General features: G+C 38.6%; 2 protein-coding genes across 2 annotated transcripts in view; both read right to left on the bottom strand.

The window, feature by feature from the left end:
• Nucleotides 1–5,499, bottom strand: part of utp3 (UTP3 small subunit processome component) — a 6,968-nt gene extending 1,469 nt beyond the window's left edge. The window contains exons 1-13 of the mRNA XM_014002878.1: nt 5,365–5,499; nt 5,079–5,166; nt 3,585–3,641; nt 3,444–3,500; nt 3,270–3,372; nt 3,124–3,192; nt 2,913–3,034; nt 2,658–2,813; nt 2,495–2,566; nt 2,062–2,102; nt 1,901–1,997; nt 1,375–1,512; nt 1,102–1,235 (exon numbers count right to left, since the gene is read on the bottom strand). Of these exons, the coding sequence (XP_013858332.1) occupies nt 1,102–1,235; nt 1,375–1,512; nt 1,901–1,997; nt 2,062–2,102; nt 2,495–2,566; nt 2,658–2,813; nt 2,913–3,034; nt 3,124–3,192; nt 3,270–3,372; nt 3,444–3,500; nt 3,585–3,641; nt 5,079–5,166; nt 5,365–5,381 (1,151 nt within the window). The 5' untranslated portion in view covers nt 5,382–5,499. The remainder of the gene's footprint in view (nt 1–1,101; nt 1,236–1,374; nt 1,513–1,900; nt 1,998–2,061; nt 2,103–2,494; nt 2,567–2,657; nt 2,814–2,912; nt 3,035–3,123; nt 3,193–3,269; nt 3,373–3,443; nt 3,501–3,584; nt 3,642–5,078; nt 5,167–5,364) is intronic.
• An 817-nt stretch (nt 5,500–6,316) lies between these two features.
• fam83e (family with sequence similarity 83 member E) lies at nt 6,317–14,477 on the bottom strand. Its single transcript, XM_014002877.1, has 9 exons — nt 13,462–14,477; nt 12,717–12,863; nt 10,657–10,781; nt 10,151–10,582; nt 9,851–9,910; nt 9,704–9,751; nt 7,474–7,681; nt 7,186–7,383; nt 6,317–6,709 (listed from the first exon to the last, which is right to left on the bottom strand). The coding sequence occupies exons 1-9, from the start codon at nt 13,924–13,926 to the stop codon at nt 6,527–6,529; spliced, it is 1,866 nt and encodes a 621-aa protein (XP_013858331.1). The 5' UTR covers nt 13,927–14,477; the 3' UTR covers nt 6,317–6,526.
• Between the last annotated feature and the right edge of the window lie 1,389 nt (nt 14,478–15,866).

Raw genomic sequence — 15,866 nt, 5'->3', positions numbered from 1 at the left:
ATCTTATAGATTGACTAACAATTAATTAATAAGCAGCCATTTTCTTAAAAACTGGAGTTTTCTATTGAATCAAGAGGGTCTTTTCATGAAATTAAGGATTTTTTAAAATAATATGCTAAATAAAAAAGAGGCACATCATAAAAATTTTCACAATTGATTTTACCAGCTATATTAAACACTGACTGAAAAAAATAAACCCAAAAATGTGGATTTCTTATGCATTAATAAACTTGGTTTTAGCTATAAAACATAACAAAACAGAAATTTAATAGGTTGCTGAATGAAGAAAACAGATGAAAAGAATAAAATATGATTATTAGATGTAAAACTATTAATAATTTATTATTATAATTAGAATTTATATGCATTTAGAATTTGTGATTTTTCTCTGATTCTTTGCGTTTTGCTTCCTTCTTGTGGGTTCTGTCTGTGGCTAAAACGACCCAGTAAGAGGTTCTGAAGCAGCCTCCCAATCCCTACTAAGTCAGACCAGGAGTTCTGCTCACGTCCCCCCACCCCTGGCCCTGAGCCTTTTTGCTGCTTATCAAACAACTTTGAGCCTYGGTCAGAATAAAAGACTGGAGGGTTTTATATTTCTGGCCCGAGAGAAGGAAACAAATTGTGGGCTGAGGTACTTTTCTTTTTTTTCCTCACGGGACGGGCTTCCTCCTCGTGGCGTGAATCGCATCAAATCAGACCGTCATTTAAAAAAATTAAATGTGGCATATACTTTTTATCATAACTTCGGATCTACTTGGCCTAACAACACAATTTAAAAACTGGTTTAAAGTTCGAAGTCTCTGCTTTTCACTCGAGGGTCTCAAAGAGGGCGGATCTTTACAGGTAGTCGTCTCCCCCCCCCCCAAACTTTATTTAGGTCAGCCAGCATTAAAAATGCTCTGCGGGTGACGTAAACTGCTCCGATATGGCGAGGAATGCATAAATCGCGCGACACAACGAATCGATAATGAAATTCATTGCCAACGCTTTTAATAATCGATTTTTATAGATTTCATTGATTTGTTGTTGCAGCCCTATTAAACATTAAATCCTCATTTCATTCAACCACAGCTGCCAACTGCAGGCGCAGGTCATACTTACTCCTCAGCTTCTGGTTCTTTTCTCTTCCTCTTTAACTTTGCCCGTTCCTCCACTTCTCTGTAGAAACTCAAAGCAGCTTCTTCATCCAGTTCAGACTCGGAGTCTTCATCATCGGACAGAGTTTCTCCGGAGTTCTGCAACATCCAATCAGCACGTTGGCATTTAGGTTTTACAATCAATAGCAATCTCAGTCCAACTATGTCTTTTGGGACTACTACTTGTGTAAGTGCTTGTTTGAAACAAACAAACAAAACAATAAATAAATAAAATTACCTTATCTTTTTTACTGAATAATTTGGTTTTCTTTCCATCTGATGTTTTGCTGGTAGTTTTCCCTTTGTCGTTGACAGCTAGTAGTTTGCGAAACTCTGGAGCTAACCGAGCATCAACTGTCCCAAGTTCATTGATGAGCTGCAGGCAGATAATAAGACTTTGTGATTTTTTTWATTTTTTCTAAATTTGTGTTCATGTATCCCATCATTTTGGTTTAGTGATGTCATAATAGTGTAGTTTGTGAATTAATATGACAGAGAAGTCTGATGTTTGTATGAAAAGTGTAAAAACAAAACAAAACAAACAAAAATATACCAGTATGTTCTAAGAAAATCAAACTTTAAAATTTGCAGGAGTTTAATTCACAGGATTGTAATCAATTGCCAACAGCTAATCATCAAAGTCATTACTGTTTTATTAGATTTGTCACACAGTTTTCTGCTTTTATCGGATAAAAATCAAATCTTCTCAGCCACCATCTTCTCCGGGTGAAATATCACTCAACACTGTCAGCACGCAAACTTACGTTTCTGTAGGATAACAGCCGTTCAATCACAGGGTGGTTATGTGCAGGGATTCGTTTGGCTTTTAGGACCAAGTAAAAACTGATGTTTGTGCAGTAACTGTGGCAGGAGAGAAGTGTTAGTTATTTTAGACACATTTAGCTATAGTTTAAACTCAACTTACTTGAGATAAAGTTGCTGTTTTGTCCTGAGATAGTCTGCACCCTTCGGAAAACAAAAACACAACATTTTTAGCTTTAAACGTGCTCGACCAATGTAACAAAACAGGTTTAAAGTGACAAAACATTTCTTCTTTAACTACACACACCAAGCCACACACGCTCCACATGCACACGCTCAAGCAAGTCAGGCATGCAACCAGTACTTAACGAGTACTATGCCTGTACTATTTCATCGGTAAACACTGGGACTCTGTGGCACAGCTGCGAGCTATCAATCCCTGTCAYCGGTGTGTGGTTAGGGTTACAGTGGGTCAGTTTGGCTTTAGCAAATATATAATAATGTTTTTAAAGTTTTTCTTCCTTTAAGCAGTTGCTTTGTTGACTCTGAAAACAATGTTAAAACTTAACTCCATGCWCTTAGCTTCACGCTCTCACCTTTCCTGGTGGGATCTTTCCATTCCTGACCAGCTCCATGAGGGGCTGCAGCTCCTTTTTCAGCTCACGGAGCTTCACACAACACAAAACAAAAAACACACTGTTGGTATCAAAACAAAAGTTGATTCTGTTTCCAGTTGTTTCAGGTTTTTTTTGGGCTTACCTTTGCTTTAAAGTCCTGAATAAGTTCAAGCAGCTCTGGTGACTCCTTTTTCAAAAGCTTGATTTTTTCTTTCTTGGACATTTGCTTTAAGTCTTTAACAATCCTCTCTTGTTTCTCTGCAGGCTTGCTTTCATCCTTCTCCTCTACTGCAAACTCCTTCAGGGAAACAGTCACATACACACACACAAAAAAAAAAAAAAACATCATATGTGGATTTAACTGCACGCACGCCAGAGAGACTGATTGAAAAACTACCTGAAAAAAGTTTAAATCGTAGTCTTCTTCACTCAGATTTGCAGCTAAACGTTTCTGGATATTTTTTGCCTCTTCTTCTTCCTCCTGCTCCTCGGCCTCCAGCTCTTCGCGTGATTTACCTTCTGCAAAAACCCAATTACAACTTTTTAATAAGCATACAATATACCCACTTTCAAAAAAATATATAAGGCTGGAGATAAAATATACTTACTGGTGGCTACATAATCTGAGTCATAAAACATTTTCTTCTTGGTGCCCCACGCCAKCTCATTGGGAAGATCTGAGAGTTGTAACAAATCAGTTTAACACTTGAGCTCAACAGTAAAAAAAAAACTTTAAAAACCTTGATATCATCACCTTCATCTTTTTTCTGTTCCAAGTCACTTTCCATATCTGTCCCCTCTTCTTCTTCTTCTTCTTCCTCCTCTGTTTCTGACTCGTCGAGAGGCATCACCTCTTCCTGTGAAATTAAGACAAAGTTCAGTTTGATCTGAAAGCATTTCAATTTTCTGAGGTAAAATCAAAACAAACCTCATCGTCCGGCTCCTCTTCATCACTCTCCATTTGAACTCCACGGGCGAGAAGTTTCTGCGGCAACACGTGAGAACTCGTTAAGAGGACTCAACAGCAGCAGAGCTAACGAACACGGAGCAGCACAAGTTATGAACTTACAGCGATCTTCTCATTGTGGAACTCGTCAATCTTGTCCTTTGTGAACTCTGACGACTTCTGTAAGGGAAACGGTGTGGTTGGAAATTTGATGCAAAGCAGAGCAGTCATGATGGCAGCAGGTTTAAGAGGGAGAAACTTTATCAGTGTTACAATACTAGATGGAACAAAATGTTTTGTGTTTATATGGCAGAACTGTACATAACTGGATCTAAACGTAATCTGAGTTAAATAGATGGAATTGATCTCGGAGAAGCTGATAGCACGGCTCGGCAGGATTGTCCACATTATTGGTCTAATTGGATTCACCACATTGGATGTACCAACGGACATTAAAGCAGATGGAAAATTGTTATCGTCTGCCTGACCCAAAAACATTTTCTTCTGTTCCCAAACAGCTGATTACAGATTAGGCTCTCCCCCCATGTGACCTTGAGTAGGCTGTGGAACTAAACTCCTCCTGGTGTTTACGTCGACGTGGCTCCCCCCACCCACCTCCTCTCCCCGCTCACACTCCCGTCTAATCTGATCTCTTGAAGGACAAGCTGAATCTGTACGAAATGAACAATTCAACACCAATATTCTGGACAATGGCTGAACTATGGGGTTAATCTTTTTGGGGACTGGATTCTTCGGACTCATTCTTCAGATATTCACACAAGTGCATACAACACTCATGGCTTCAAATACACGACCTCTAAACTCACTTACTCCTCTGGGTAATAAATGTACTCGTCACCTTTTGTTGATATAATATGATGTTTTATTTTTTTTCCTCATCTAACCTTCTTTGTTTTTTTTTTTTTGATTTCTTTTTAAAGGTAGCGCGACCCCTGCTGTTTGCTGCATGACCTGTACACCTGTTCCCCCATGTTTGTCGCATGTGTCTTCTTGAAATGGATGTTCTTAAATGTAATTTCATTGTGTTCCGTACAATGGCAATAAAGGCATCATCATCATTATCATCATCATCACCATCAATAGGATTAAATAGACAAAAGTGATACAAGTTTCTAATAGGTTAATAGAAAATAAAACACATTGTTTTTGTTAATTTTCATATTTATATTAATTTTGTGTCATTTCACATAAACCCAAAAGCATTAATTAGTCAGCATTCAGTTTTTATGCTCTACTAATCTGGAGCAAACTCCCAGAAAACTGTAAAAATGCAGAAATCCTGAGTTCTTTTAAATCCAGGTTAAAACTAAATTTGTTGAGATTTTTCTTTGACTCTTCTATTTAAAATATTAATTGGATTTCAGTCTACGGTCCAACTGTTTTGCCCTTCCCTTCATCATTTCACTGTAATGCCCTTATTTTATGAGTTTTTATCATGTAAAGCACTTTGAATTGTCTTGTTACTGAAATGTGCTACATAAAAGAAACGTGCCTTGCCTTAATTTACTTCCAAGTTACCATTAATGATAATTTAAGCCTCGCTAAATTGATATTTGTACCAATGATAGCTTCTAAAAGTAAAACGGTGTTTGTCACCTTATCAGGGACTGGCATGTCCTTGTATGCTTCAGGATCATCCTCGTCATATCGGGTCTCCTTTTTAGTCCTCTTGAATTTTTTCTTCCTAAACACAGAAGAAAATGTGATTCAATTTGTGATGTGCTGCATAAGACTGTTTTACATGTTATTAGTCCAATTTTATTTATCCAAACTCATGTCTGCATGATGTAGACTTATCTGGCTGGTTGAGACCTTAAGAAAACAAGTAAAAATACTATAATAATGCAGAGGGAAGCATGCATGCCGGTTTCTTAAAACTCACCGTTGTGTTCGAACCATGATGAACTTAGCCGATTTGCTAAAAGGTAGAAAACAACACAGTGAGATATTATTCCACCCGAAATTATTAGCAGCGGTTTTAAAGTAAAACTAACTTAAATGTTCGGTCGTGTTGGATGTTATTAAAGTTCTTACATTAACTACCACGTGCTTCCGGATTTTCTTCTTCGTTGTTTAAATCGTCTCACCAAATCTTTCAGTCCCGCAGCGCCATCTACTGGACTTGAACCGGCATCGTTGCAGGGTTGCTGTTGTAGAAGTTTACTTATCATGGGCAGGAATAGCAAATTAATGTTGGACTTTAAAAAAGTTATTTAAACCATTTCCCCAGGGTTAAATACTTATAGAATATACAAAAACACAAAGTGGGTGCACAAGCTTGATTTTATTGTGAATTTTCTAAAAGCACCACCTTTTAACTGGACAAGGGAGGCTCAACTTGTTAGTTGTAATTGACTGCAGATGACAGTTTGTCTATGTCATTCTAAAAATGATTTATTTGATGATATTTATTGGACTGATTGATGCTCATTTGTCACTTTAGATTTCAAAATCTGTTAGGATATTCAGGAACAGCCCGGGAACCAGAGTTTTTCATCACCACAGACTGACACGGTGTCAATCAAAGAAGAAGCTCCTGCTTTAAAACTGGCATCTTAAAGTCTGATTGAAAAAAAAAAACAATAAATATCTTCTGAACAAAGATTTTATGATCATAGAGACAAAGATTGGGGTAACAAAATGACAATTTTGTTCAGAGGAGTCAAAGTGAAGCTTTCTAATCCATAAAAACTGTACCAAATGTCAAGCATGGGGGTGGTTTCATGCCGTGGGACCAAGGCTAATAATGAAGAGGGGAGAGTACCTATAATAATGTCACATTTAAAATGTATTTTTAAACTAACCACGTAAAATAATACAACTTGGCCAACAAATAAACCAGAAAAAATCCTATTTATTAGCAGCAATGATTTATTTTATGTACAGTATTAAAAGATATGAAGCATCTGTCTGCTTTCAGTCTTTAAAGTTTTATTCTAATTATCTTTAATTATAGTTTCAATAATTAACACTGCAGCAGTCGCATGCTGTTCTTCCTCAGTGACGCAGGATATCTCTCTCTTTCTTTCTCTCCCTCTCTCTTGTCAGTTCTGCTCCTCTTCCTTGTTATATCGAGATCTCCACGGAAGAATTTCATCGATGTCATTGGAGCTGTGGGTTCTTTCTAAATGCCTGAAGTTTTTGAGAGGTCTGTTCATGGAAGATTTCACGTCATTGTTCCTCTTCTTCATCAGTGCTAACGCAGGCGTCATATGATCCTGATCGAGCTGCACAACAAAAGGAACAATGGATGAAAACGATTCATTTTGAGATAATGGCACTCTCTAAACCACATGGAGTTAATTACAAGGACACATTATCTCTTTCTTTATGTGATACTGAGTATTTAATAAGGTCAATCAATCATACTGCAGCTTTTATAAAGCAGGGGTAAAGATGGTTTCTGAAATTTTGACTCTCAGAAACAACTTTGGCAAAAAACAAATCTATAAACACACACCAGTTTATTCTTTTTTTACTCTCAACTTATCTTCGTCTTCATATACAGTATTAATGCTTGTTTATTCTTATTTGCATATATTTTTGCTCTACTTTTTGCTTCAGACACTAATTAATTTTTTTGTATTTGTTCTAACCACAAGGACAAAGGCTGGAAATTAGCAAAATAAGTTTTACACAGAAGAAAAAACTATTTTCTGCTACTCAGTAAAGAGTGGAACATTTGTCTAGCGCCCACACTCACATTGCCTGGGAACCTTGGWGCTGGCACTCCTTTTTCTTCGCTGAACTCGCTCAGGTCCATCATGGACTGGGCTCGGTCTGACATTGTGGATTTCACACCTCTCCTGAGCATGCCTGACGTTCTCCGTTTGATCCTCGTCATGATGGCGCTCAGAGAGCTGAGACCGTCAGACTGCGACACCTTCAAGATTACAGGTTTCTGGACAAACAAACAAGAAAAAGAGASAAGTTATTTCAGTTTCTACAACCGTTTAGCACTCTGCTTTGGCAGTAGGCATTCATCACTCACTCTCGAAGATGAYGTGCTCTCCTCAGGAGCTGCGTCATTTAAATTCTCCTCTTCCAAAAATTTGTCCGACTTTAAAAACTGTCTCCTCTCAGCTGAAGCAACCATCTCCAGTGTTTTATCAACTGTTGTTCTAGTTCCCTCAGATAGATCAGAGTCTTTATCTTCAGAGAGTTCCTTGGAAATTCGTTTTTCTACTTTCCTCTCCATCCTGTAGGAGAAACAGATATTCATTGTGGATATAACAATTTAATAATGTTTGTCTTTTACAGCTCCAGTTCCAAAACAGTTGTGAACAAGCAATGATTGGCAAATCTTATTTTTTTCACAGTAGGAAATAGGAAAAATTTGTTTTTAAAGTAGGTATATCATACTTTTAAATCCTTCCTTTTCACATTTATATCATTCATTTTCTTTATAAAGTGGAACTGCAATGCTTTGGTCTGAATTCCTTCTTATTCTAACTTTACCAGTCCCTCTTTCATCCCTTTTCTGGTGCGTGCCTCAAAGCAGCTGATTTTGTTACTGTTCCCTTATTCAAGCCCCGCCCCCATCCGGCTTCCAGACCGGTCCACTCCGGTTTGAGAGGTGTGTGTGTGTGTGTGTGTGTGTGTGGGGGGGGGGGGGGTGGCGGCTACGTTCTTTAGCTTGCAGAAACATTTTGTGTATTATTTAATAAAAAAATGTCAACAACAGAAGTCTTGTTCATCTTGCTTTACATGTTAGAGCCAGAATCTGACCCAGAACCAGAGGAGAATTAAGAGGAGGAAATTGTAGTTGGTAAGTCCAGACCTTAGTTGGCAATTCCATTGCAGATAATTTGACATACTAGACTGAGAAAATGTCATAGAMAATAGAGAAAACTGAACAGGCTGAAAAATATGACACAAACTGAATTTAAAGGTATCTTTGCAGCACCAGGAGAGATTAAATTCATATTTTCTGTACTCCTAGAGACTCTAAGTACACAACAAAACGTTTGGCGGCACAATGGCTCAGTGGTTAGAACCGACGTCTCACAGCAAGAAGGTCCTGGGTTTGATCCCCGGTTTAGACATGGGGTCTTTCTGTGCGGAGTTTGCATGTTCTCCTCATGCTTGTGTGGGTTTTGTCCAGTTTCCCCCACCCCCAAAAACATGTACAATAGTTTGCTTTCAGGCCCAGGCCTCCCTTGAAAAAGAGATCTGAGATCGCAACGGGAATTGCCTGGTTAAGTAACAGTAAACAAGTAAAAAATTCAACAGCTAGAAAAGTGGATTTTGCATGAGAATACACTTTAAATCTAAAATGTTGCACTTTTTTTGAAAGAAGAAACAAGGGAATTTGAAGTTTTATGGCAGCAACACATTTAAGAATGACTAAAAAGGAGCAACAAAAATCTGTAAAAGTAACTATCACTAGTGCACAGCTGGAGGAGCATTTCATAATTAGATGGCAACAGATTAAAGAAGCAGTAACGATGGGCAAGGGTTCACTAGTCTACAAAAAACTGTACTCAAAAATAGTGGGACAGCTTTRGAATAATCTTCCTTAACTGAAAATTGGGAGGACTCTGAATGTCCCACCATTTACAGCCCATAATATCATCATGATTTCAAGGATCTAAAGAAATCTTTGTGCCTTGGAGTAAAAACAGGTTTGATTTTGTGAAAAACATCATTGCATGGCATCAGGAACACTTCCATRAATGATTGTCTGTGAACACAGCTCACCGAGCCATGAATGCTGCTGTTTTAAGTGGAAACTACTCTGTAGTCAGATAAAATGAAAYCTGAACTTTTTTTTAGTTTATTATTTTTTTTGTAAGCCATGAATTCCCCACCCTCCACTTTAAAGAGGAGATGGACTATTTGGATGAGTGAACGTTTCAAACGGCCACCTCTCTGATGGTATGAGGGTGCATTGGTGTCTGGCATGGACAGCTTACAGGTGACATTAACGCAGGAAAGGATATGACTTTATACAGTATTTACAAAAATTGGGTAAATAAAACCCATGACATCAGACAAAACAGGACAAAATTACACATTTACAGACTGATGTTAAAAGAAGAGAGGATGCATCAGTGTAAACATGATTCAGTTTTTTTGAAATGTGTTACTGCCTCCAAACGGCCTCTTTTAAAACATATTTTCCTAATTTAATCCTTCGATACATTTGTTCTGTTGTAAATGAAATATGGATTTACTAGATTTGCAAATGATTGCATTCTCTGTATTTTAGGGTTAAATACCTTATTATCCTTTCAGCAGATGATGTGTTTGATGACGACTCTGAATCACTATTAAAATAACACAAACAGTTTRTGTACATTTCACAAAACAAGAAATATTATCTTCAATTAATTAGCATCATGAGCGCGTGCTGTAAAAAGACTCACGTAGAAGTTGGTAAATTATCTTCTAGTCTGGCTTTAGTCTCAAAAGTGTTCCCATTAATTCTGTGAAATTGAAGAAGATTGCAATAAAATGCATCATAAAAAGCAATCTACTCTGGTTTTGTTCCACATTCAGATTAGCTGSCTGCTCTTCAACCAATAGTTAAACATTAACTGTATTTCCATCTAGAACAGGTTAGATRTTAACTGCGTTTTTCACAGAACCTCAAAAAATCTTAACTAAAGAAAAAAAATCTAAATATTTAATGCACCTTTAAGAACTCAATAATGCGGTTTCATTACCTTTGCTCGTCTTCAAATAGGTGCCCGTTGTAGGTTAATCTTTCCACAACCTCTCTGTCTATGTTATTGTTCTGCTGTGGCGTATTCTCAGTCTCTATTTCCTCATTCAAAACAAAATGAGTTTTAGAGCTGCAGTTGTCTCTATGAACAACACCCATTGCTTCCCAGTCCAGGAGGACATCTGTAGGTGGTGATGGAGGGTTTGTTATGTCAGGCTCCACTGTGACCCATTTTAAAAACCTGATGTCTGAAAAGTCTTGAGGCTGGTGGTAAGGCACGGAAATCTGGCCATTAGGTGTGACTCTGAGAGTGTCAGGGGCCGGGGCCGAAGCAGCATAAAGGATCCTGAACTCCCGGTCAAAGGAGTCAACGACTGGTCCTCTCAGAACCGTGACAAGCTGCTGGTGCAGGTGGGCGTCTGTCCATGTGAGGCTGCAGAGTTCAGCAAAACCCTGTTAGGTCACTCTGGACACTGTGTCCATGTAGGAGAGTTTAAGTTTGTTTACCTGTAGCTGCCATGGATCACTGTCTTTAGATCCACCAGAAGGAAGTTGACCTTCATTTCCCCAACCACCATACGTCCATTTCTCGAGCAAAAAGTTTTCCCTCTGAGAACTCGGACCCGCATGTTCTGTCAGATTTAAAAAAAAAAAAGGTTAAACTGAACTTTTTCTTTTAACAATGAGTTTTTATCTGTGATGAAATGCTGACAGGTTTCTTGGAAATGAACTGGTGTGTAACATCTGAGGGTATCAGGCTCTACAAGAACATGTGACGCTGTATTAAAAGTTTTCATTTCCTTTACAGATTGTTTCTGATCTGAAAAGAAACATCCTTTACGGAAGATGGATGTGACTAAAATGTTGTATTATTGAGGTTTCTTGGTTAATATTTTTTGTTTGATTGTTACTTAGAAATAATTAGGGAACAAAAAAATCATGTAAACAGGAGACCACACAACCCAGAAAGCTGTCGAAAAACAGAAATGTCAAGTTGCCGTTCAGAGCAACACTGCAAACTAACTTTACTTAAGAAACAACAAGTCTGTTTGCTGAGAATCTGAACGAGTTGACCACATCCCCAGACGTGAAGAAGTCTGATGTTATCTGAGTGCAGAAAAAGCTGAAAGGTGGCTTTGATGGATTGCATAATAACTGTTTGAGTGAGTGGAAAAGCAGAACAGAATTCTGAAGAAACGTGGAGGAAGACTTTTCAAGAATCTGAAYGACCCAAAGCACACTCCTGGATTCACTCGTGTGTTTCGAGAGAAGAGAAATCGAAAACTACGACCTGTCAAAGTTTCTTGTTTGACTAAAATCCAGTAAAACAAGTTTGCTTTTGGAAAAGGGGAAGAAGACATAACACTGCTCTTATAGTCGAGAGCAGAAAAAAAAATCCCAAAAATAAAAAAATGCACACAGATTTAAATTTAACGGTCAGTTTTCAGTTGCCTGTGTTACAAATGATCCAACTACTTTTATTATTGTTCAAGTTATGAAGTGGACGTAAAATAACAATAAAAAAATCTTACTGGTGTCACCACTGTGTCCCCAACATAAAAACACAGAGAAAGTAATGAAAGCACATAAATTTATTTGGGTTTCAACTCAATTCAAGATGGCCGCCTATCTTGACAAAGTTGCTCTGTCAGTTTTAGAGATGCTGAGCTAAAACTTAGTGTGGTAGTTGCTGATCCCCATCCCTTATCCCGAGCACTAACAGAYTGAGCAAGATGTTTTGACTAAAACTGATTTGAGGCATCGCAGAATCTTCAGGAGATAGATTATTTTTGTACAAGCRTGACGCCATATTGGAAGGGGCAGGCTGTCATGACTGTATAGTCTTACATGTCTGACCCAGAACCAGGGGAGAATTAAGAGGAGGAAATTGTAGTTGCTTAACTTATTTGGCAGTTCCACCACAAATAATTTGATGTAATTTTTCAGAAAACATCATAGAAAATAAAGAAAACTGAATGGATTGGAAAATATGACTCAAACAGAATATAAAAATATCTTTGCAGCACCAGGAGAGACTAAATTCACATTTTCTGCACTCTTAGAGACTCCAAGTACACAACAAAATGTAGCGACTAAAAGTGGATTTTACGACATGTGACCTTTAAAGTTTAATTTGTCTTGGGAGAAGGTAAAAAAAAATATGTGCATGTCAGTACATCAGCAGCAGAAGCCTGGATAATTTAGCTCATCAGATATTATTGCAACAATAACTCAAGACAAAACACTGATTTTCCACTAACACTTCTAATTATCACTTCTCGTTGCCATTCATAATTTTCTTTCTCATTTTCAAGTCAAAATCAGACAAGACTGTCATCACTTAAATGAAACAGACAGGCCTGAATGCTGTGTAACCAGTTCAGCCTTGTGTGGCTAAAATCAACACTTTACATTCCCAACGCAAGTGTGCCAAAACAGCAGAAGACAGTTTGCAAGTGTCTGTGTGGACARCCAATGCAGTGTCAGTTTTTAATGAGTCCTAAAGTTCACATTATCAAAAGACGTCCACGTGGTGCGCTGCAGCCACTGTGCAGGTGTTGACTCACCGGATGCCTGAGCTTGTTGAGGGTGAAATTCTCCTGAAGAGACCTTTGGTTTAGGACGATGTAGACGGGGACGCCTCGGGAAGCAGCCGTGTGTAAATCACCAATTATGGCATTGTCTGTTAGTTTGTCTGTAACAATGCCAATTGCCTGCAAAACACACACACAAAAAACTTTTTTGTATCAAAAAACATTATTTTTTCTCACTTTATTGAGATGTTGTGCAGGTTTTACTCAAAAATAACTTTTCAAAGTGTTCATTCTGAGCAGAGGAATGTTTGTGTTTCTGCTTGAAGTTCTCTCATTTGTTGAAGGAGGTTGCTCCCTGTTTGAGCACACTTTATTGTTCCACTTTTTATTTTTTCACCATGACACACAACAAGCAAAACAACATTGTTTGAATCTTTAGATTTTTCTTTCATTACAAGCTTTTTGTGTCAGAAAGGTTGAGGCTGCAAAGCCCAAACTGGATAAGGTTAGGTTTGCATGTTATTTTTTTTGTCATTAATGGAGGAAGCTTTGAAGAGAAGTTTGTTCATTGTCTCTCTAACTAGATGTAAAAAAAATTAAAATTTATGTGGTTTTATAGCAGCAGAATTAATTGGGGATTTTTCATTGCATAAAATAAAATATATTCTGAAATTTAACATCTGGTTTATTTTAATTTGTAAGGAACTTTATTAATTAAAGATCCTACTTTGTCTTTACTTCTTTATAACAAAAAAAATGTGTGTTTTTGTGTGCGTACTTGTGTGGCATTCTGCAGGTACCGTCTGATGATCTCTCTGACCGGCGGTTCTCCTTCAAGAGGAGGACTTGTGTGGACCGCCACCTCCACCATCTTCTCWGTGGGGGGCATCTCCGGCCAGCCGAGCTCCAGGTTTGGGATTGGTGCGTCTGAGTGGCACGGGGAGTAGGTGGAACAGAAGTCCTCCGTCTCAAAACTGTTTTCCACTCCGTTCTGCTCCTCCACCTGCAGCTCTTTGACGTGGTAGTTTTGAGCCCAGCTTCTTATCTGGCTCACCTCCTCAGGAGATAAGAAGCAGGCGGCGTGCTCTGAGCTGACGGAGCTGTAGAAGGCTTCCGGCCCTCCGCTGAGGAGCATCTCCACCGCTTCACGCTCCCACTCGCAGTGCAGGAACTCGGGTGAGGCTTCCTCCACCGGCAGGAAAACTGCATTCTCATTCAGACTCTGTTCCTGAGAGTTTGACATGTTTCGTCTCGGGGAATCTGAGCTTCTTTTCAGAGTTCCCTTTCTTTAATTTCCATCCAATTCAAGCCAACAAATCAATAATGATCAAGTCTTTCCTTTACCAATGTGGYAAAAGTCATGCTACTTCCAGGCTGCCAAAAGCTGTGTAGTAAAAATCCAGTATCTTGATTTTGCCAGCAGTTCTTGATGGTTTCTCTTCAGTCCTYACTGATAAAAAGCACATTTTACAATCTGTACAGAGTACATCACATATCTTGATGTTGTCAACTGTCTTGATTGTTTCACTTCGGTTCCTTTTGATAAAAGTCCAGTCAAGTCTACAGCAGTTTTATTCCAACAAAACTTATGAAACAACTCTAAAAGTTAAAAAATAAAATATATAGCCTGGTCTGAAGGTATAAAAAAACTATTTCAGCTCACAGCAGTACTCACCTCCTGCACAGCTTTGTCTCTTAGGTTAAAGAGTTACTTGTAAGTCATAAAGAAAAATATTAAGTAGGTCCTCTGGATGGGTTCTTCTTTCTTTAGTGAAACATTTCGTCTCTCCTCCAAGAAACTTCTTCAGTCTGATGAGTTTCAGGTGAACTCAGCCTTATAAGCCCTGCCTCCACATGGTGGACAAACAGGTTAGTCAAATGCAAAAGAGGGCCATTGCCTAACAATAGGCTTGATTAGCTCTATTGGTCATAGAGGGTCATGTGTCTCATCACCTTATTGGTTTGGATGCTTCGGCTGTGGTTTTTTGGTGTCTTGTTATGTGTATGTAGAGAGTGCAAGCAAAAGGTGTGTATCAGGGCCCCAACAAAACCCAACACAAACGGGGAAAGAAAGACAAAAAGAAGGGGACATTGAACCCCGCTTGCACTCCCTACATACACATAACAAAACACCAAATAACCACAGCTGAAGCATCCAAACCAATAAGGTGATGAGACACATGACCCTCTATGAACAATAGAACTAATCAAGCCTATTGTTAGGCGATGGCCCTCTTTTGCATATGACTAACCTGTTTGTCCACCATGTGGAGGCAGTGCTTATAAGGCTGAGTTCACCTGAAACTCATCAGACTGAAGAAGTCTCTTGGAGGAGAGATGAAACATTTCACTAAAGAAGAACCCATCCAGAGGACCTACCGGTACTTATTTTCTTTTTCTTTTCGATTTTTTCTACCTGGATTACTGAGATGCATCAGAACAGCATCAGGACAACTGTCTTTGGTTCGTTTTGATAAAAGTCCAGTCAAGTCTGCAGCAGTTTTATTCCAACAAAACTTGTGAAAAAACTCTAAAAGTTAAAAAAGAAAATATATAGCTTGGTCTGAAGGTAAACAAAACAACACAACACAAAACAAAACAAACAATTTCAGCTCACAGCAGTACTCACCTCCTGCACAGCTTTGTCTCAGGTTAAAGAGTCACTTGTAAGCTGTCAGGAGCTGTGGCTCATCAGGCGTCCCTCCCCTGTGTGAGTTTTATCACACCCCTCAAACACTTCCACTCCTTCCTTCTGTCATTGTTTTGAGATTCCAGACATTCAGAGCAGCTGACACACCGTGGCCCAGCACAGAAAACCTTTTCATCGCCCTAATTATTCTCCTCTTGGCTTTCACGCAGCTGTATTCAGATCCAATCTTCGTTTCATGCGTCTTGGTTCCAGCCCCAACATCACCTATACGTGTGTATATGCATGTGTGCGCGTGTGTGAGGTTTGAGTAAAGTTGCTGTGCATCTTCTAGCTTTTTAATCAGACTGGTCCAGCCTGACAGGTAGGTTGATGACACTTGAAAGGCAGATCACAACAGTTTCTTTTTTTGACATCTGGAAAATGCTTTTGGAAACTAAACGTTTAGCATTCCTCCAGGGAATGCATTTTAAAGTTAACGAGGTTTAACCTAAAATAATCTTATTTTGAAAAATGATGGAGTTGTAAGTAAGTGA

The sequence above is a fragment of the Austrofundulus limnaeus genome, unplaced genomic scaffold (genome assembly GCF_001266775.1).
Source record: "Austrofundulus limnaeus strain Quisiro unplaced genomic scaffold, Austrofundulus_limnaeus-1.0 Scaffold15, whole genome shotgun sequence".
NCBI classification, from domain to species: Eukaryota; Metazoa; Chordata; class Actinopteri; order Cyprinodontiformes; family Rivulidae; genus Austrofundulus; species Austrofundulus limnaeus.
Note: the sequence above shows the minus strand (reverse complement) of the source record. Positions and strands in the feature narration are given on the sequence as shown.